Below are 22,728 nucleotides of genomic sequence, written 5' to 3' on the forward strand. Positions count from 1 at the left end.
GAAGGGAGTTCCAGGATTTTGACCCAGCGACGGTGAAGGAACGGCGATATAGTTCCAAGTCAGGATGGTGTGTGGCTTGGAGGGGAACTTGCAGGTGGTGGTGTTCCCGTGCATCTGCTGCCCTTGTCCTTGCATGCCACCTTTAATGTATTTGTAATTCAGAGACCTTCTACTCCATTTAAAATCTTACCTGTTAAAATATATTTCCTTTCCCTAGTCATACTTTTTGTTCTAAGGAATAGTTTTTCATTCCATGTACATTTAAGGGAGCGGGCCCCATAATGTGATATTATTTAGCTTGGAGGGTTTTTTAAGCCAGATGCTAAGAGGAAGCTGCACAAATGCACGTATGACCGAAATAGCCTGATTATTTTTGTATGTGAGTTATAAATTCCTTTCTGCACTCAATTATCAGGTGGTGGGTTCAAGCTCCACTCCAGGACATGTGTGTATAATCCAGGCCGATAATCCGGGCCGATATTCCAGTGGTATGCTGAGGGAGCACTGCAATTTTTTTTGTTTCATGGGATGTGTGCGACACTGGCCAGGCCAGCATTTATTGCCCATCCCTAATTGCCCTTGAGAAGGTGGTGGTGAGCTGCCTTCTTGAACCGCTGCAGTCCATGTGGGATAGGTACACCCACAGTGCTGTTAGGAAGGGAGTTCCAGGATTCTGACCCAGTGACCGTGAAGGAACGGCGATATAGTTCCAAGTCAGGATGGTGTGTGACTTGGAGGGGAACTTGCAGGTGGTGGTGTTCCAAAACGTCTGGTGCCCTTGACTTTCTAGGTGATAGAGGTCACGGGTTTGGAAGGTGCTGACGAAGGAGCCTTGGTGAGTTGCTGCAGTGAATCTTGTATCTGGTACGCACTGCTGCCACTGTGCATTGGTGGTGGAGGGAGTGAATGCTTGTGAATGGGGTGCCAATCAAGTGGGCTGCTTTGTCCTGGATGGTATCGAGCTTTTTGTGTGTTGTTGGAGCTGCATCTATTCAGGCAAGTGGAGAGTATTCCATCACACTGCTGACTTGTGTCTTGTAGATGGTGGACAGGCATTGGGGAGTCAGGAGGTGAGTTACTCACTGCAGAATTCCTGCCTCTGACCTGCTTTGCAACCAAAGTATTTGTGACTACTCCAGTTCAGTTTCTGATCAATGGCAACCCCCAGGATGTTGATAGTGGGGGATTCAGCGATGGTAATGCCATTGAATGTGATGTCCTGTAGATGAGAAGCTAAACCCAGGTTTTGTCGGCTGTTTTGACTGATTATTAAATATCCCGGGGTGTTACTCAAAGAAGAGCAGGCCGTAATCCAGGCCAACATTCTTCCCTGTTAACTAAAAGCAAAATACTGTGGATGCTGAAAATCTGAACGAAAAACAGAAAAATGCAGAAAACACTTAGCAGGCTAGGAGAGAGAAACCGTTCAAATGTTTCTACTTGATGCCCTTTCATCAGCTCTGGCCATTTGTCTCATTTCTGCTTGTGGAATCTTGCCGCATGCAAAATAGCTGCTGCAGTTACCTGCACAGGATTAATGATGGCACCTTGAAAGTAATTGACTGTGAGCTTTGGGAGACCTGTGTAAATGTAAGTTCTTGTGTTATATGATATTAGAATGTACCATAGTAGCACTGTACATGTTAGTCTGTGGTGTTTTTATAAACGTGCATGCTACATTTTTTGTGATAGATTCTTACAGGCCTCGTCAATGAAGTGTTGCCACAGTAAACAGAGGGCAGCAACAATAACTACTTGCATTTATATAGCTCCTTTAACATAGTAAAACTTCCCATAGCACGTCACAGAAGTGTTAGATACCAAACCACATAAGGAGATAATGGAGCAGACGGCCAAAAACTTGATCAAATTACTAGGTTTTAAGGAGTGTCTTAAAGGATCAGAGGGAAAGGCGGAGAGGTTTACAGTATAATGTCTTCCACTCTCAATGTGGTACCGGGGAAAGATTTTGAAGAATACGAAGCAAGAACTGGGAAAGAGAGAGATCCCAAACCCTGCCGTACACTATCAAAACTGTTTCTTTTCTGGCAGGTTTACATGTTCTGAACTGAAATAAGCTGGGGACTGTGGAATGGAGAGGGAGTTAATAAATCTTGCACTCAGCCCGTGCAGAGTGAGAATGTGGTATTCCAGGAATGCCAGTGTTTACGAGATCTGTTCTCGCAGCACCGATGAAGACTTCAAAAAGTTGGCTGTAGCAGGAGCCACTCTTTGAAAATAACGATTCAAGTTAATCTGTTTCTGTTTGTGAGTAGCACCTGTTCATCGCAGTGGCGGCCACTTCTGGGTTTCCTCCAATCAGATTTTGAGTTTGGTCAGTTTCTGATAGGTGAGAAAATCAATCAGTGCAGTTGCTGCTCAAACAGCTAATGAGGAAATCAGAATGTGCAGCAGCATCATTTGAAAGCCCTGGTCATGTGACCAAGACCATCCTTCTTGTCATGTGGCCTTTTCATTGCCAGAGTGTGACTATATAAGGTAGTTGCTGATAAGTCCAATAGGGAATTCAGGAGACACTTCCTTACTCTGAGTATGTGGAATGGGCTACCACAATGAGGAATTGTGGCAAATAGCATTGATGCAGTTAAGGGGAAGCCAGTTAAGTACTGACCGGCCTCCCATTTTCCACCTTCCTTAAACTTGAGCTTATCCAAATCTCTGCTGCCTGTATCCTAACTCACACCAAGTCCCGCTCAACCCATCGCCCCCAGCCCACTGACCTTCATTGGTTCCCAATGCAATAACGCCTCAATTTTAATATTCTCATCATTGCTTTCAAATCCCTTCATGACCTCGTCCCTGCCTATCTCTAATCTCCTCAAGCCGCACAATTATCTGAGATATCCGCATTCGTCCAATTCTGGCCTCGTGCCTTTCCGATTCTAATCACTCCATCATTGATGGCCGTGTCTTTAGCTCCCTAGACCCCTCCGCCTCTCTACAGCACTCTCCTTTAAGTTGCTTCTCAAAACTACCTCTGTGACTAAGCTTTTGGTCCTATCTTAATATCTGCGTTTGTGGCTTGGTGTCAAATTTTGTTTGACAACCTTCCTGTGAAGCGCCTTGGGACATTTTCCTATGTTAAAGATGCCATGTAAGTGTAAGTAATTGTTGATGTTGTACATGATGGAGAAAGGAATAGAAGGATATACTGATAGGGTTATAGGTGAGGGGTGAGAAGAGGCTGGTGCGGAGCATAAAAGTCGGCATGGACCAGTTGGGCCGAATTGCCTGTTTCTGTGCTGTACACCTGATGTAATTGTGTAACCAAGCTCAAGCCACCTGCTCGTGGACATTCTCTTAAATGGAAAGAAAATCATCTGGTATCTATGATGAGTGTGTGATCTTCCCCATTCGATTCTCCTCTCTGTCCTGTGCCTAGGTAATCAAGATGAAAAGATACTCATTTTGTACAGTTTGATCAGGACTTCCTGACTTATATGCTACCGTTTTTAGTATGTAACTCACCATTCTATCGGCTTTGCTGTTTGTTGCTCTGCTCTGGTCGGACATTTTCAGTGTTGAGTTGACCATGACTTCTTGACCCGTACAGTTTCATCACCATTCCCGCAGTACATTTGTTACCTATTTTTCCTTTCTACGTCCAGTACTTAAATTCCATCTGCCTTTGTTCTTCCCACGTACGTCCATTTTCTGAGCTCCCTCTGTTGTATTCTAGTTTGGTTCTATTTGCAAAAGTGATCAGCTACTTGTTCCGTTGTTGATTAACCCTTTCCTTTCCTATTTTTCCTGGGTCAGTGAACTGCATCGACCGTCATGTCCACACATCTCCAGACAAGGTGGCTTTAATCTGGGAAAGGGATGAGCCTGGTGCTCAGGTGAAGATTACCTACAGGTCAGTGTCAGCAACGGAATGTGGAGATGTTGGATTGCAAACAAACCCATGAATTGTTAAAAAGAAACAACTTTTATTTCTGTAGTGCCTTTCACAACTATTATAGCCAATGAAACACTTTTGAAGTGTAGTCATTGTTATAATGTGGGAAACAAAGCAAACAATTGTGCACAGCAAGCTCCCACAAACAGCGATGAAATAATGACCAGATAATCTATTTTAGTAATGTTGATTGAGAACTAATACTGCCCAGGACATCCTCTGCTCTTCAAATAATGCCTACTGGAGAGGGCAGGTTGGGCTTTGGTTTAACACCTCATGGGAATGACAACAGTGCAGCACTCCCTCAGTATGGCATGTAATGTCAGTCTAGATTTTGTGCTCAAGTTGCTGGAGTGGGAATTGAACCACAACCTCTGACTCCGAGGTGAGAGTGTTACCAAATGAGCCACTTAATTCTTCCCCCATTGCATTCAAGCAGCGTCGGTCCAAGTGAAATCGTTGATTAGCTGCAAGCATGGCTGCCATCTTGGAAATGTTTGCTTTGTCTTGGGGAAGGAGAAGAGACTTGCGTCATTAAGGACACAAAAATGTTGTACGTGAGAGATAGGGTGTGCATTTTAATCAGATTGTCAGATCGTAGGTCTAACGTTGCAGGGGCACTCAGATCTTAGGAAAGGCACAATGAATGTCCACAGGAAGATGCTGAGTGCTTTGTAGGTCATTGGAGTGCGCTGCATTCACAGCTTCATTCTGTACATTCAGGCAGCTCCTGGAGGCGACCTGTCGTCTGGCTAACACTCTGAAAAGGCAAGGTGTCCGCAAAGGAGACCGGGTGATCATCTACATGCCAGCCTCACCAATCGCAGTGACTTCGATGCTGGCGTGTGCCCGTATTGGGGCCGTGCATACCGTTGTGTTTGCAGGGTTCAGTGCAGAGGCCTTGGCCGACAGGATTCAAGATGGTGAGAAGTTTAAACGTTTTATTCATCCGTTCGCTTTCTCTTGCAAGGTTTTTGCCTCATGCTTCCTCTTTTGTTAGTGAGACCTACACAGGGGCTATGACTGTGCCACTTTTTCCTAGTATCTGTGATTGGGGACTGTGAACCTGTAAGTGACAATGATAACAGCCAAGGAATTTAATCCTAAATTGCTGTGGCAGCGTTTGGTGGCTATAAATACATATTTAGTATACATAGCAGAGAATTCTGACTTTACGAGCAGTCAAAAGGAAACTTTGGACCAGCTGGGTATCGTGGCTGGTTAGCTTGTCGCCTCTGGGACTGAGACTAACGGGATGGAAGTCTCCTCAATATGAAGGGTCTGTGTGCAATAGGAACAGGCAGGCTTAACCCAGCAGTTAGCGTGTGCGAGTCCATAACACACAGACTGCCCAAGATCTGCCACATGCTGACAGTAAATTATTCGTCTCAACCAGAGAGATCTCAAAGATGATGATTGGCATCCGAAATGTAAATGCACGCTGACGAGAGGAAAGAAAGTGACAGCGCTAGAGGGAAAGAATTGGGGGGGGGGGGGGGTGCGCTGCTGTGGAACTAATTGAATAGCTTTACCAAAGAGCTGGCACAGACACAATAGGCTGAATGGCCTCCTTCTGTGCTGCATCATACTATGATTATGTACAATAATGTATAATTGAGTTGACACTCATTGCTGCAAAAAGGTGGCCTCTGGTTTGTGCTTGTTGTTGAACAGGGTATTTAAATGGGAGAGTAGTGGATTTTTCACCTTTTGATATCTTTCACCTCGCGGACTACAAATATAAATATATACAGTATATTAAATCACAGAATTTACAGCACAGAAACAGACCATTCAGCTCTGCTGGTCTTTATGCTGCACTCGAGCCTCCTCCCACCCTAATTCGCCGAACCCTATCAGCATATCCTAGACTGCCATTCAGACAGTGATAAGGCAGGCACATCAAAAGTAAATTGCAGCAATTATCAATTGGACGTCATTATCTCAGCAATGCGGAATATATGTTGTGACACCACTGATTCAGGCATTGGCCATCTGTAATAGTCTGCATTTCATGTCTCTTTAATGTAAATGTCACACACTAGATGATTTTGACCAATGTTAGAGTTCTGTGGAGGAATAGCAGAGAGGATAGACGAAGATGTCCAGTGGATGTGGCTTACAGGGATTGTTAAAAACTTTTGATAAATTACCGCATAATAAAAGTAACGACTAATGCAATTAAAGAGAATGTAGATATACAGGTAGAGAGCTGGGCAGAAAATAAAGGTGAGCTTGCCAGGGAAAATGAAGTTCTGGTCAGTTTTGTTCCGCAGCATTGGGGCCACTGTCTACTACTTGGCGAAATAATCTGATTTTCTTTCTTCTTTTGGGCCTCCTTATCTCGAGAGACAATGGATACGCGCCTGGAGGTGGTCAGTGGTGTTTTAGTCGCTGTGAGGCAACTATGGAGTGACCTCTCCATGGCGCATGCCTGGGCAAATTTATGGAGGTTGAGAGTTGCCCAGTCGTCAAAACCCCCCTCTCGGCCTTTCTGGTGGGGTCCAAAGGAGTGCAGGACACGACGTTTTTAGGAAATCTATATTCCATTGTAATACAGAATGTTTTATTACCCCGGAGAGTGACATGGGAGGCATTATCATAGAATCTTACAGCACAGAAGGAGGTCATTCGACCCATCGTGTCTGTGCTGGCTCTTTGGTAGGGCTATCCAATTTGTGTCACAACCCCCTGCTCCTTCTCCATAGCCCTGTAGTTTTTTTCCTTTTCAAGTATTTATCCAATTTCTATTTGTAAGTTATGAATCGAATCTGCTTCCAGCCTTTCAGGCAGTGCATTCCAGATCTTAACAACATGCTGCATATAAAAAAAAAACATCCCTCTGGTTGTTTTGCCAAATGCCTTTAAATCTGTGTCTCATCATGTTACTGACCCTCTTGCCAGTACGGATAAGAAGGTACACACAGGTGAGAGGGTGCAAGACACCATGAAACTTTGCCAATGCCGTGGAGCCAGAAAGACCAACAGACGTGATCAGTGTCCTGTTAATAAAGTGGAATGCTTTATTTGCAAAAAGACAGCTGCTTTGGAAAGATGTGCCAGAGAAAGATGTCTTCTCTCAAATTTACAAAACAAAAAACCTTCACAGGTGGGGCGGTGAATGAAGTGGAACAACTTCCAGTGGAAGATAAACCAGCAGACTTTCTGGGGGAAATTAATGACCCCCAATCAAGGATTTTGGACGGCAGACTTTTATGTCAATGGACATATTACTAATTTCAAATTGAACACAGGTGCAAGTGTCACAGTTCTGTCAGACCAAGAGCCATGGTTGATGAGACATTACTTACAACTAGCGGATCCACGGTTGCATGGTCCAGGAGGGATCCAGCTGAAGGTGAAGGGTAAGCTTCAAGCAACTCTCCAATATAAAGGAAACCCTATACATTTTGACAAACCAAGAATTTTCCCTGTTGAGCAGAAAAGCGTGCTTAGACATACATCTACTCAAAATGATGGATGAAGTCAGTCGCCTTCAAGCAGACTATGTGTGCAAGAAAAGATGCAAACCTCCACTCAAGCGCTATCGAGAGCAATGGTAGACCATCTGACTCAACAGGTTGTGAATTTTGTGGACAAGATAGAGCTCTATTCACAATATACTGCACAACAGTGGCCGGCAAGTATACAGAAACTGCAAGAAATTCGTTATGTACAGCGGAAAATCCTATATAATCGTGATCAATTATTTCTCACGATGGATTGAAGTGAAAAGGTTGTACTCAACAACAGAATCTGTTATCCGAGCTGTGCAGGAGATCTTTGCGATGCATAGTATCCCTGATGAAGTCATGTCAGACAATGGACCACAGTTTGCAAATGAATATTTCACATAATTTGCATGAAAATGGGGATTTGAACATCTCACGAGTTCCCAACGATATCATCAGTCGAATGGCAAAGCCAAAAGAGGAGTAAGAACCATAAGGGCATTGTTGAAGAACTAAGACCTTCCAACTGCATTGATTAACTATCACCTTCTGAGCTGTTGATAGGGAGGAAGGTAAAAACCCAACTTCCCATTTTGTCTCAAATTATTTTCGGGGATAGATGTCAAAGACTACTGAAAAGACCAAGATAGAGAGAAGTATAACAGGAACCAGCAAGCTCACAATTACAACAAAAGATTTCATACCAGAAACTTACCTTGCCTAAAAAAAAAAGGTGAGAAGGTATGGATACGAGACCTAGAATGGGAAGGTGTTGTCATCGAAAAAGAAGCAAATTAACATCTTATTTAGTATGCACGGCAGAGAGTATTATATGACAAAAAAGGAGAAATGTTATTCAATCATTTATCTGGATGAACCAGATGATCAAGAAACCCAGAGACAACAGGATACTACAAACATTCGTCAAAGCCATCCAAGTCGTCCAAAAAGACTTTCAAGCAAGACTGACGATCGTCCGAACTCGATAAGAACACGATCTGGAGAATCATGAAGCCTCCTTTTATAGGCTAAATTTGTGAGTGACAGAGACTTTGGGGGGAGAAGAGGTAGTATGTAAAGTCAAAATGAATGAATGTGTATATATACTAAAAATAGATGGGTACAAAGACTTGGAGGTGTAGTATAAGGGCCTGAAAGGGTTAATGTTTGAGACCGTGAACGTAAACCCCTCCCACTGTAGTGATGCTGTAATAGTCACAGGGTGTTAGGCTGAGAAGTAGCTAGAAGCAGCATGAGGTGTGCTGGCTAGGTGGACTTGTGGAGAGTGTAAATAGTTACCTGTGTATATAATGAGCTATTTTTTAGCCCTACAAAGAACCGAAGATTTCTTTAGATAACACTCGATCTACGCTACAATACACAGCAGTGCTGGGTGTCTTTGGGAGCTGCCTGCTGGCACCAGAGGCAAAGGCAAGCAGTAGCCATGATGGGGCCTGTTGCTGCCTTGATGAGAACAGGCAGCTCTCAGAGGGACAGCAGAATGCACAGGTGAGACAGTGGTTCCCTAATGATAAAAAAAAAATGCCCTGTGCTGGGCCCAGTGCAAGATCCCCGTGGGCCGAAAACATATCTTCAAACAACAAAGTTAAGCACCTGCCTGCTGTGAGCCTGACAGCTGTGTGCTATTGTACACCAGACTGGTTGGGCTTGCCGCATTCCACCTTGAAAATATGTGGTATGGACCCACCTACCCCCTTAACAAGCTCCTGAAGGAGTTTAATGGCCACTTAATTGGAGGCAAGCAGCTTCCCCATTCCTTCCCCCCCCCACTCCCCAGCCCTCACATTAGAAATTGTGGGCTGTCCCAGAGGCGTCGGGTTCTGGAGCCGACCTCTGGGGCTGCGATTTTTAAGTTGTGTTTGCGCTGGCTCCCGACCCAACGGTCCCATTTGAAAATTCGGCCCATTAACTCTGTTTCACTCTCCACAGATGCTGCCCGACCTGCTGAGTATTTCCAGCATTATTTTTTCTTTCAGATTTCTAACATTCGCAGTATTTTGCTTTTGTACAAGTATCCCATATGCCTTCTTGACCACCTTTATCTACCTGTCCTGCTACCTTCAGGGGTCTGTGGACATGTACTCCAAGGTCCCTCTGTTCCTCTACACTCTTCAGAATCCTACTATTTATTGTGTATTCCTTGCATTGCTTGTCCTTCCCAAATATGTTACCTCACACTTCTTCAGATTGAATTCCATTTACACTGTTTCTCCCCACCTGACTAGTCCATTGATATTTTCCTGCAGTCTACAACTTTCTTCCTCACTATCAAACAAACGATCAATTTTCATATCCTCTGCAAACTTCTTAAACAGGCCCCTTACATTTAAGTCTAAATCATTGATGTATACCATGAACAGAAAGTGACCCAGTACTGAGCCCTGCAGAACCCCACTGGAAACAGTCTTCCGGTCACACAAACACCCGCTGACCCTTTGCTTTCTGTCACTGAGCCAATTTTGGATCCAACTTGCCACTTCCCTTGGATCCCATGAGCTTTGAATATACTGATCAATCTGTCATGTGGGACTTTCTCAAAAGCCTTGCTAAAATCCACATAGACTACATCAAAAGCACTACACTCATCGACCCTCCTTGTTACTTCCTCAAAAAATTCAATCAAAATTGTCAAAAACAACCTTCCCTTAACAATACATCCTGTCCCTGGTTAATCCAGTGCCTTTCTAAATGACAATTAATACTGTCTTAGAATTTTTTCCAATAATTTGCCCACCTCCAAGGTTAGGCTGGCTGGCCTGTAATTACTCTGGCTAACCCTTCTCCCTTTTTAAACAATAGTACAATGTTAACAGTCCTCCAGGTCTCTGACACCACACCTGTATCCAGAGAGGATTGGAAAATGATGGTCAGAGCCTCTGCTATTTCCTCCCTTGCATCCCTTAGCAGCCTTTATAATGTCATTGATCTTGTTAAGCACCTTGGGATGCTTTACTATGTTAAATGCAGTATATAAATTTGTTGCTGGTGTTGTGATCTCAACCCCACACTTTTGCGCTCTTTCCATAAACCCATCCATTTGCTCCCATTTTCAAAAGCCTCCTTCAAGTTCAGCTCTTCCTCTACACTGCTCCAGTTCTATCTCAGAGGCCTACTCAGGCCTGACCTAAGCAACTGTGAAGTACCTTGGGGCTTTTTGCTTTATTAAAGTAAGCTGATTTTACTGTATAATCTCCTAACCATCCTGTTCTCATTCGTAAAGCACAGTCTGAAACAGTGATCACCACCAACCAGGCTCTGAGGGGTGGACGGGTCATCGAGTTGAAGAAAACTGTCGACCAAGCTGTGAAGTTGTGTCCTTCTGTCAAACGAGTGCTTATTGCAATGAGGACAGAGAACAAGGTCCCGATGTCGAATATTGATGTCCCCCTGGAGGAGGTACATTGCTGGGATGATAAACTAGGTTACATTTTCTATTCCTTTGCCACAGGCCTTTATATATTTATATAGCCCCCTTCGCAATGTCGAGTCCATTTCAGTCAATTAAGTACTTTTGAAGAGTATTCGCCATTATGGCTATCAGTTTGTACATAGCCAGCTGTGATAATGACCAGATATTCTGTTTTTGGGTATTGGTTGAGAGGTAAATATTGGACCTCAAGATGAACTCCCCTGTTCTTCTTTGAAATAGTGCCATGCGATCTTTTATATCCACCTGAGAAGACAGACGAGGCTTTGGTCTAATATATCATCCGAAAGGTGGCATATCTGACTGTGCAGCACTCCCTCAGTACAGCACTGGAGTGTCAGCCTAGATTTTATGCTCAAATCCCTGGAGTGGGCTGTTTTCATTAGAGTGATCTTCAAAGCAGGCCCTGGTGGCAGAAGTTTATAAAGATGCAAAGAGTTGGAGGATGGGAGCAATGGGTGATTTTTAAGGAAGTGATGTTTCAGATACAGGCTCGGTACATTCCAACAAGGGCAAGAAGTAAGGAAACCAAATCCAGGGCTCCTTGGATGGTGAGGGAAATAGAGACAATGACAAAACAAAAGAGGAAGGGGGAAGAGATGGTGGTGCAGTGATGATGTCGTTAGACTGGTAATTCAACCTAATGACATGGGTTCAAATCCCACCACAGCAGCTTGTGGAATTCAAATACAATTAATTACATTTTATAAATCTGGAATTGCAAGCTAGTCTCCGTAATGGGGCATGAAGTGATCATCAATTGTTGTAAAACCCCATCTAGTTCACTAATGTTCTTTTAGGGAAGGAAATCTGCCATCCTTACCTGGTCTGGCCTGTGTGTGACTCCAGACCTACAGCAAGATAGTTGACTCTTAACTGCCCTCTGAAATGGCCTAGCAAGCCACTCTGTTCAAGGGCAATTAGGGATGGGCAACAAATGTTGGTCTTGCCAGTAATGTCCACCATCCCATTAAAGAATAAAAAAAATTATGCATGTCAGGTGAATTCCAAAAATCCTCCTCTGGCATGTAAATAGTCCCTTTAGGGACAAAGAGCGTGATATACGCTTAGAGGCACAGGGCAAGGCTAGAATACTCAATGAGTACTTTGTATCAGTGTTTACTAAGAAGGAGCTTGCTGACAAAATATCAGTAGAAGTGGAGATGGTAAAGGGTAATGGACGAGGTGAAAATTGATAGGCAGGATGTACGAGAAAGGCTGGCTGTGCTTAGAGTGGATAAGTTACCTAGTCCAATGGCTTGCATCCCAGGTTGCTAAAGGAAATGGAGGTGGAGATAGCAGAAGGACTTGTTATAATCTTCTGATCTTCCTTGGATACAGGGGAAGTGCCAGAGGACTGGAGAGTGGCAAATGTGGCACGCTTATTCAAGAAAGGATGTAAGGACAGTTCTAGAAACTACAGGCCAGTTAGTTTAACATCAGTGGTGGGTGGGTAAGGTTTTAGAAACGATAATCGGGAAAATATCAACAGGCACTTGGAGAGGTTGAGTTAATTAAGAGTAGCCAGCACAGATTTGTAAAAGGCAGATCATGCTTGACTGACTTAATTGAGTCTTTTGCTGAAGTAACAGAGAAGGTTGATGAAGGGAATGAGGTGAATGTTGTCTATGTGGATTTTAAGAAAACATTTGACAAAATACCGCATAAAAGGCTGGTTAACAAAATTGTGGCTCATGGAATAGGAGGGTCAGTAAAAAAAAAATTAGCTTAAGGACAGAAAACAGTGAGGCAGAGTAAATGATTGTTTTTCAGACTGGAGGATGATGGACACTGGTGTTCCTCAAGGTCAATGCTAGGACCAGTACACTTTTTTTTGCGATTATATAAATGACTTGGATATTGAAAAACAGTAACATTTCAAAATTTGCTGATGATCCCAAACTTGGAGGTGTGGCAAACAGTGAGGATGATACCAATTGACTGCAACAGGACATAGGCTAGCAGAATGGGCAGGCAAGTGGCAGATGAAATTTAATACAGAGAAGTGTGAGGTGATGCATTTTGTCAGAAGGGATAGGGAGAGGCAACATAGACTAAATGGCACAGTTCTAAAGAGTCTAGAGTGTGCGGGAGCAGAGGGGTTCATGCGCATTGATCTTTGAAGGTGGCAGGACGTATTGAGCGAGTCGTTAGCAAAGCATATAGGATCTTGGCCTTCATAAATAGTGATAGAGTACAAAAGCAGGAAGTTATGCTGAACCTTTAGAAAGCTCTGGTTAGGCCACAACTAGAGTGTTGCATCCAGTTCTAGTCACCACACTTTAGGAAGGATGTGAGATTCCATGAGAGAGTGCAGAAGAGATTTACCAGAATGGTTCCAGAGATGAGGGATTTTTGTTACAAGGTTAGGTTGGGGAAGCTGGGGTTGTTCTCCTTGGAGCAAAGGAGATTGAGGGGAGATTTGATAGCGATGTACAAGATTATGAGAGGTTTGGTTAGGGTAGACAAGGAAAAGCTGTTACCATTAGCTAATGGTACAAGAACTAGGCACATAGATTGAAGTTTTGGGCAAGAGGTGTGGGATGGGATGGGGGGTGGTGGGATGTGAGGAAGAACCTTTTTACACAGCAAGTGGTAATGACCTGGAACTCGCTGCCTACGAGGATGGTGGAAGCAGAGATAATCAATTTTTTCAAAAGGAAATTGAATGAAGAAAATTAAATTTCAGGGCTAAGAGGATTGAGTGAGGGAATGGGACTGATTGGATTGCTCTACAGAGAGCTGGAATGGACTTGATGGGCTGAAAGGCCTCCTTCTGTGCTATAATACTGAGATAACACAGTGCGAATATTAACATTTGAATGAAATTCCTTTGTTTGCTATTTTAACACAGGCGCTAACTCAAACAGAGTAAATAGATTAACACACCTGTTAAACTAGGAGTCAAAGGTATTTCATATAAACCTGTGAAGGTGTCTTTATGCTAATACTCATACTGGAACATTCCAAGGCCGTGGAAGCGTAAAGGATTAACCATCCAATTGAGCCTCCTCCTGCCGACAGAGTGGGCTCAATCTGCACTGTCGATGTCTCTGTCCGTGAAAAGGGTCAGTGAAGTTTCAGGGTATCAGCCCTACATTCTTTTACAACCCACACTGCGTTCCATGGATTTCATCCCACAGTCTCAACCAGACTGGGACCACAGTGTTCCACACAGCGTTTGATTATCTGTGCCATTGTTAATCTTTTTAACCTTCAATCCTGTATGGAGTCAGATAGTCTAATCTTTCCGTTGTTATTTTGTAGTTTGTTTTCCTTCTGTATCTTTGGCCCAGCACTGGAGTTCGTGTCAACCCGCCCTTCCACCTTTGCGATGTGGGCAGTCATCTTTTAGGCCCATCAGTTGTGTTGATTTCCCCAGATGAAAGTGCGCAAGGAAAAAGGATAAAATTGGCCTTTACACATCCTTGTGTTCTTGTGTGTGTGAAACTTTAAACTATAAAAAAAAATTTCATATATAGATTGGATATCATGTCGTCTTAGTTCTGTTTATTACATGGATAAACAATGGCTCGTTTTCCAGGAAATGATGAAAGAAGAAGCAGTGTGCGATCCCGTTGCCATGGAGAGCGAGGATATGTTGTTCCTGTTGTACACATCGGGGAGTACGGGGAAGCCTAAGGGTGTGGTACACACGCAGGCTGGGTACCTGCTGTACACGTCTCTCACACACAGGGTAAGTAATAGAAGCATAAAAAGCAACAGCTACAAATGCTGGAAATCTGAAATCAGGACAAGAAATACTGGAAACACACGGCAGGTCAGTCAGCATGTATCAAGAGAAAAGGCTGCACAGAATCAGTGACCTCAAAGGCAATAGCAAAATAGAGAGGAAGCTGGAAATCCGAAATAAAAACAGTAAGTGCTGGAAATGCTCAGCAGGTCAGGCAGCATCTGTGGAGAGCGAAACAGAAGTTCAGATGTTTCGGGTCGATCCCTGTTGGGCATGATTTTCCCGGGGCCAAATGGAGGTCCCGCTCGCATTTGCTGAGAACCAGACCTGGGAGCTATTTTGCCAAAGACGGCCTGCTTATTGGTCGCCTCGGAGCTCGCCGTCCAATTAATGATGGCGGGTGTGCGCCCGATGCTGCTGTCTAAATCAGAGGGCGGGCAGCTCCACCAAGAGAGGTGGGGGCTGCTGAGGCAGGTAGGAGAACGTGAGGGCACCTCAAAATGGAGGTGCACTTGGAGGTATAATAATTAAATATTTTAGAGGGACTAAGTAGACAGGCCCCTCTGATTGCAGGGGAAACCCCTCCAGCAGCAGCTTTTGAGCTGTGGGTGTGACCTTTCCTGCCCGCGGCCCCCATTCTTTGGGAGTTGGAGCCTCCACCGCTGATGGGCCCCACCTCCAGACTACCGCAGGGAGGGCACCTCCATTAAGCTGGTGTCCTCCACGTGCAGCTCTGCCACTGGCAAAGTGTGCTAAATCACACCAAATTGGGGCTTTAACTATGAGTATGCATGGGCAGTGGATCCACATTCCTGCCCAGCCCTGGTGGGGATGTGTCGGGGAGCAATCCCAATGCAGGACCCCACTATTTTCCCGGCCTCTCCGCCTCCACTGCAGCCACCCTGCCTGTTAACTCTTTTTCTCTCTCCACAGATGCTGCCTGACCTGTGACGTATTTCCATCATTTTCTGTTTTTACCTGAAAAACAATAGTGTTGAAAAATGTTAAAATTGACACAGTAATATTTTAAACAAGAGGCTCGGTCAGCTTAACTGAAAGTACTTTCACTTTCACCGTGAGTTTGGCCTTGTGATAATCTGTTTCTGTTGAGTTATTAAGCTGACCTGGCTCATTTGGTTATTCATAATATAGCTGTATGAGAATTAATTACTTGCTTACAAAACATCAGATCTAGACTTCAAAAAAAGTTCAGTGGCAACAAACTCTTTTGGAAGTCCAGAGGATGTAAAAGGCAGAAATAAATCTCAATCCTTTCTTTATTGGGACATTAATCTGATGAGACACAATTCACAATCTCACCTGGATGATTCCAATCTCAGTGTTTCAGTGTCAGTCTCATTGGAAACATCCCAATCTTGGTCATTAAAACTAACATGAGTTAATGTCCATGTTAAAATGCTGGAAGAGGAATGTAATACAAAACTAGGTGGGAGGGTGAGTTGAGGAGGATGCAGAGAGGCTTCAGGGTGATTTGGACAAGTTGAGTGAGTGGGCTAATGCATGGCAGATGCAGTATAATCTGGATAAATGTGAGGTTATCCACTTTGGTAGCAAAAACAGGAAGGCAGGTTATTATCTGAACTGCTATAGACTGAGAGAGGGGACTATGCAGCGAGACCTGGGTGTTCTCCTACACCAGTCGCTGAAGGTAAGCATGCAGGTGCAACAGGCGGTAAAGGAGGCAAATGGTATGTTGGCCTTCATAGCGAGAGGATTCGAATACAGGAACAGAGATGTCTTTCTGCAATTATTCCAGGCCACACCTGGAATATTGTGTGCAGTTTTGGTCTCCTTATCTGAGGAAGGATGCTCTTGCTATAGAGGGAGTGCAGCAAAGGTTTACCAGACTGATTCCTGGGATGGCGGGATTGGTGTATGAGGAGAGATTGAGTCGGTTAAGATTATTTTCACTGGAGTTCAGAAGAGTGAGGGAGGATCTCATAGAAACTATAAAATTCTAACAGGACTTGACAGGGTAGATGCAGGAAGGATGTTCCTGATGGTGGGGGAGTCCAGAAGCAGGGGTCATAGTCTAAGGATATGGGGTAAACCTTTCAGAACTGAGATGAGGCGAATTACTTCACCCAGAGAGTGGTGAGCCTGTGGAATTCGCTACCACAGAAAGCAGTTGAGGCCAAAACATTGTATGTTTTCAAGAAGGAGTTAGATATAGCTCTTCGGACGAAAGGGATCAAAGGATATGGGGAGAAAGTGGGAACAGGCTACTGAGTTGGATGATTAGCCATAATCATAATGAATGGCAGAGCAGTCTTGAAGGGCCGAATGGCCTACTCCTGCTCCTGTTTTCTATGTTTAAACCCAGTAAATGTTCACCCGCTGATGTCGTAACAGGAATTTCTAAGTTTCAGACAGACTGCAAAACAGAATTTACTTAACTGGAAATGCAAAACCAGTGGAGTATAAAGTGGGTGGGCGAAAGGCGGGTGGTTGTAAGGCAGCAGGTGTAAAGGTATTTGTGATAATCTGAGATGGGAATGTGCTGTTAGTGAATCTGTAACCTTGTGGCCTCCACTATGTGAGGTTCGATACGAGAGGGAAAACAGTGCTGTTCTTTGAGCAGCTTTTGTAAATAGCTAACAAGCAGCCAAAAAATACATTTTGGAAAAAATCCTACATTCTTTTCTGTATTTATAGCGACTATAAGGACCCATGGTCACCCAAGTGATGAACCAGCTGTTGTACAGTTACAAGTTCCCAAGGGCTGAGCACTTTGAGCACTCCTTTTACAATGTTCTTTCTGAGTGAGAGGGTTGGGTGTCTGGGATCACTGCCAGGCATTGGACTGGGGGCAGGGGTAGGGAAGGTTCATGAACTAAACATTGAGTAACTGCAGCAGATGCAGGAGGCCCTGCGCTCAAACTTGTGAATGACTGTTAACCCTTTCAGGACTGAACTAGATGGCTGTTTTATCTGTGCATGTGGGATGTGTCTGCTTAGCCCTGGAACTCAGTATTGCTGTAATGTGTCCTCCGTGTGCTAGCTGACTACAAAATCCACAATTTGAGATCACACCGAGCAGGTGGGGGTTGTGGGGGACAGGGAGTGGTAGCGTTACAGTCACAAAGGATGTCATTTGTGATTTTGGCCAGGCTGCTTTATGACATTGACAGAAGCTGGACTGGAGGGATTAAACAGAGTCTTCAGTGCCCAGCACTGGGAGGCAACAACACACTCCAGGTCCTTGTATAAGAAATCACAAGCATGGGGGTGAAAAGTGAAGAAAGAACTTTTCATTTCTATTACACCTGTCACAACACCTGGACGTTCAAAAGTCCTTCATGAATTACAAAGCACTTTGGAAGTCTTGGGGTAATGCAGCAGCTAATTTGCACACAGCAAGAATCCACAAGCAGTGATGAGATAAATGTTCAGATTATTTGCTTCAGTGATGTCGATTGAGGGATAGATATCGATCAGCACCGTGGGATCTTTTATGCCCGCCCAAGTAAGCAGAGCCGCCCTCTGTTTGATGTCTCATCCAAAAGGCTGCACCTCTGATGATGCTGTACCCCCTCGCCACTAGCGCCACCTTCGATTTTATGTTCAAATCTCTGGAGTGGCACTTGAACCAACAATCTTCTGCCTCGTAGGTGCGAGCACAACCCACTGAGCCAAGGCTGACGCACTTTCAAGTGTTAATAGGTAACTGAGCTGTAATATGAGTGAGTTTCAGCTTCTTAATTGCAATGAAGAGATCAGAAGGTTGTTTATAGAAAGGAGAAATGGTTTGAGTTAATGATTTTGTCCACGCTCTGGTGCTTTTAAACCCACCTGTGTTTTATTTGATTGTGCTTTTATTAATTGTGTTGTAGTTTGTCCTCTTTATCCTCCTCTTTATGTGGGAGGCACCATAGCCCCAGTTAATAGCTCCGATGCATTAAAGGGAAATCTAGATAAGTAATGAGGGAGAAAGGAATAGAGGAATATTCTGATAGGGTTAGATGTAGGGTGGGAGGAGATTCATGTGGAGCATAGGCACTGTCACCGAGCAGTTGGGCTGAATGGCCTGTTTCTATGCTGTAAATTCTATATAAGAGGAGCCGGGAGGCATAAACAACAGCAGGAACTGCTGGTAGGGAGTGGACAGAAGCAGCTGGTGGAGTGGAGTGATTCATTGACCTTTCCTCTTTGGGAGGAAGTGCCAAAAGCATGTTCAATGCTTTCCTCTTGGGATGGGCAAGATTGGATAGGCACATGTGTGGGCAAATGCAGATACCAAGCTATGTCCTGCCACTCTGACAGAGAGGAATGAATTGTCATGTGACTGATTCTGGCAGGTCGAAGGCAGCCCGACCGTTCGATGGAATTGGTGTGAAGCCTGAACCATTTGCATGGTTGGGCTTTGTTTGAATGATCTCAGCTGAGGTACCAGCACTGACAGACAGCTGACCAATCAGGGAGGGGAGGCTGGGAAAACCAGCAGCTCCTCCACTGTGCCAAGTGGGAAGTGGTGCCTTGAGGGGGAGGAAATCCTGAGTGGAGCACAGATTGTTGTAGGGCCACAAAACTTTTTTTACCAACTTTTTTGAGCAGCCTGCAGTGATCCCTTTAAGAACCACTGCATAGCCCTGTACACCGAGAATTAATGGGTGTTTCTGAAAATCGCGTCAGGGTTCTATGTATCATCACATTACTAAAATGCAAACTTAATAACTCACCTGCTTGAAACAGTCAGCTGCTCTGGCCATCCATTCCCTGGACCAGATGGAAATAGCAGGAAACTAGGGCTGTAAGTAGTGCACAGCCATTTCCCCTGTGCCATGGGAGTGAAATTTCCTTCACTCGGGTTTAACCCTCACCCTCTTTGTCATTTTCCAGTGTTTGTCCCATCTCCTGGAACATGCCCACTGCTGCCTTCCAACACTGAGGAACAATACTACTAGTGGGCTGGTGGGTGAGCATGTATCATGCTGTATGGTACGAAGTCGCACAGATCAGGACCAGCCCATGTTTGATTTTCAGTCCGTTCTCACTTAGTTGCTGTCTGACAGCAAAGGATGAAATGAATGCCCCAGTTGTCACTGCCGATGCCACTTAACAGCCACAGCTCCGAAGTGCAGGAGGACAGTATCAGTCACTCAAGCTCCAGAGCATCCTCTTTCACACTGGAACCACTCCCAATCCCTGTAGGATGGCACCAATGAATGGAATATCGGGGGAGATGAGTGGGTGGGGGGGGGGAGGAATGGGGGAATCCATTATAGTATAGCTAGAGGTCCAACATGCCATCGTCTCCAAACTAAGCAACCAAACAACTTCCTTCAGGCCCTCAAAGGGTTACAGATCACGCTGGCAGGCTTCCAACCCTGGATGTTTCCCAACACGGCTCCTAACTGCCTGTTTAAGCAAATGAAGCAGAAATTCCATGGCTGTGTTGGGGCCTCTGGATCAACAGTTCAGAGCTTTGCAGCTCTACTTGCTCCAGACTGGAATAATAGAGGCGAGGGTTCAACAGTGACTCACAATAACGGAGCATCTGCTCAATATCCCTCTACACGCCCCTCATTTCCTGGCACTAAACAGCATCTGTATTTTCAAATACAAAATACATTTGGGGCCCAGGGTCCATTGGCAGAGAATACTGAAATACCAATGGCTGTTTAAGTTGAGTGTAGTGTTTCTCCAGAATCGTATTGTAGATATCAAAGCAGAATATTTTTAATAACATTAACCTCATGTGAGTGTGAAAGAAAGACATGCATTTATAACATGTTGCACAAGCTCAGGTTGTTCCAAAGCACTTTACAGTAGCTGCACTGATTTTGTTAACCTGGATTTTATGTTCAAGTCTTTGAAGTGGGATTTGAACTCGTGACCTTCTGCCTCAGGCAAGAGTGGTATCCACTGAGCCAGTTCACTGAGCCTTATTCCACCTTATTTGGTTAAGAAAAAGAATTCCTAACCTTGGTTAGGTGCTGGTCTAGTGGTGGTATGCTTATGGACTGGTGTTCCTGCTGGTCTAATGGGTATGTCTATGGGCTGGTCTAATGGTGTATGTTTATGGACTGGTCTCCCTGCTGGTCTAATGGGGTATGTTTATGGACTGGTCTCCCTGCTGGTCTAATGAGGTATGTTTATGGACTGGTCTCCCTGCTGGTCTAATGTATCTGGGCTAAAACCTCTGGTGGACTAATTGTTGAATTGCTTCACATTCAGGGCAAGATCATTTTGAAATTTGAATGCAGGTAATTAAAACAGTCATCTATCATGTGCAGTGTCAGGTAGATATTAACTTTGCATTGCATGTTTGCATGTACATGGGAATTCTTTCAAAAGGAATGATTTTCTGGAATTTGACCTGCTTCATCCTTCACTGATAAACAGGACACCTGACTACTGCCGGTCTGATGCAGTAAAAGGCACGACGTCAGATGTTTAAACATCGAGTACGACCAAAGTGCAACTAAAGTTCAAAGTTTAGGAATACTATCATTGCCTAGATAATTCCGATGGGGAATGATAAAAGATTCTGTTTGAAGAATGGAGAAACAAAACAATTTGTGGGAGAAGTCTAGCGCTCCCGGGGCCCCTGTTGATTTATTTTTTTTACATCACTCTGAAATGTCTTTACACTGATATTGTACCAAAACACAACTCTCATGTAGGATTTAGACTGGGTCAAGGCAACCACAGTGGTACATACTGATGGGGAAAGCCTTTCGGCCCTTCTAAATGGAGGCCTTTTGATTTATCTATTGCAAAAGCAAAACTACTGCAGATGCTAGAAATCCGAAATAAAAACAGAAAATTCTGGAAATGCTCCACAGGTCCTGCAGCATCTGTGGAGAGGGAAACAGAAGTCATCGACCTTTCATCGGACCTTTTGACCAAAGGTCATCAACATCTGAAAGGTTAACTCTTTTTCTCTCTCTACAGATGCCGTCTGAGGTGCGAGGTTTTGTTTTCGATATTTTCTGTTGGCCTGGTTTCACCATATCAAGCAGTGGGTTGGCAAAAAGAATTTGTCCTGCTTTGAGTCCATGACAAACGAAACTGGAACTTAGAATCATAGAATGGTTACAGGACAGAAGGAGGCCATTCGGTCTGTCATGTCTGTGCTAGCTCTCTGCGAGAGCAACTCACCTAGTCCCACTCCCCTGCCTTTACCCCATAGCCCTACAAATTTTTTTCTCTTCAGATAATTATCCAGTTCTCTTTCTGAAGGCCTTAATTGAATCTTCCTCCACCAGACCCTTAGGCAGTGCATTCCAGATCCTAACCACTTGCTACATAAAAGTATTTTTCCTCATGTCGCTGTTGCTTCTTTTGCCAATCACCTTAAATCGGTGTCCTCTGGTACTTGACCCTTCCGCTAATGGGAACAGTTTCTCCCTATCTATTCTGTCTTGACTCCTCATGATTTTGAACACCCCTAATCAAATCTCCTTTTAATCTTCTCTTCTCCAAGGAGAACAGACTCAGCTTCTCCAACCTATCCATGTAACTGAAGTTGGGATGTGGAAGTCGTGACTGCTTTCTTCTTATCGGTGGGCAGAGGGTAGATTAATGGAGCACAATAGAAAATTGATTGTGGAATGAGGTCATTGTCCATTCAGGCAGGCTGCTGGAAATTGGATCAGGGTCATGGTGGGGTCAGGGTTGCAGGTAGAACCCACCTCCGGCAGGATGGAGGGAAAACCAGGCATTGAGGGTGTGAAAGATGAATTGTAGCTGACTCTCAGTTTCGGGCTCCTGGTCTCAGGGCTACCAGAACGGAACACAGTATTCTAAATGAGGTCTAACCAAGACAAGGAAGCCTCCTCTGGCAGGATGGAGAGAAATCCAAGTATTACAGTCTAGGTGCACATCCAAAAATGGTCATTTCAGTGAAGTACCAGAGAACAACTCCAACAAGAGAGATTCTAACCTTCTCCCCTTGACATGCAATGGCATTACCATCATAGAATCTCCCACCATCAACATCCTGGGGGGGTCACCATTGACCAGAAACTTAACTGGACAAGCCATATAATGTGGCTACAAGGGCAGGTCAGCAGCTGGAAATTCTCCGGTGAGTAACGTACACCCTCTTTTTTTGGTTTCATTATAATCTCTCACTTCCCCCCCAGCATCCAAGGGAGGCCTGTTTTTGGTTCCTGTACCTTTCGCCCTCGTTGGAATGAGCCTAGCCTGTACCTGAAGCATCTCTTCTGTACAGATAACTCATTGTTCC

The 22,728-nt window shown here is 44.4% G+C and overlaps 1 protein-coding gene across 1 annotated transcript in view; it reads left to right on the forward strand.

The window, feature by feature from the left end:
- LOC137373434 (acetyl-coenzyme A synthetase 2-like, mitochondrial) overlaps positions 1–22,728 on the forward strand; it is a 77,521-nt gene that overhangs the window by 9,231 nt on the left and 45,562 nt on the right. Inside the window, exons 2-5 of the mRNA XM_068038258.1 lie at positions 3,781–3,877; positions 4,643–4,842; positions 10,613–10,788; positions 14,364–14,516. Of these exons, the coding sequence (XP_067894359.1) occupies positions 3,781–3,877; positions 4,643–4,842; positions 10,613–10,788; positions 14,364–14,516 (626 nt within the window). The remainder of the gene's footprint in view (positions 1–3,780; positions 3,878–4,642; positions 4,843–10,612; positions 10,789–14,363; positions 14,517–22,728) is intronic.

The sequence above is a fragment of the Heterodontus francisci genome, chromosome 9 (genome assembly GCF_036365525.1).
Source record: "Heterodontus francisci isolate sHetFra1 chromosome 9, sHetFra1.hap1, whole genome shotgun sequence".
Taxonomy (NCBI): domain Eukaryota; kingdom Metazoa; phylum Chordata; class Chondrichthyes; order Heterodontiformes; family Heterodontidae; genus Heterodontus; species Heterodontus francisci.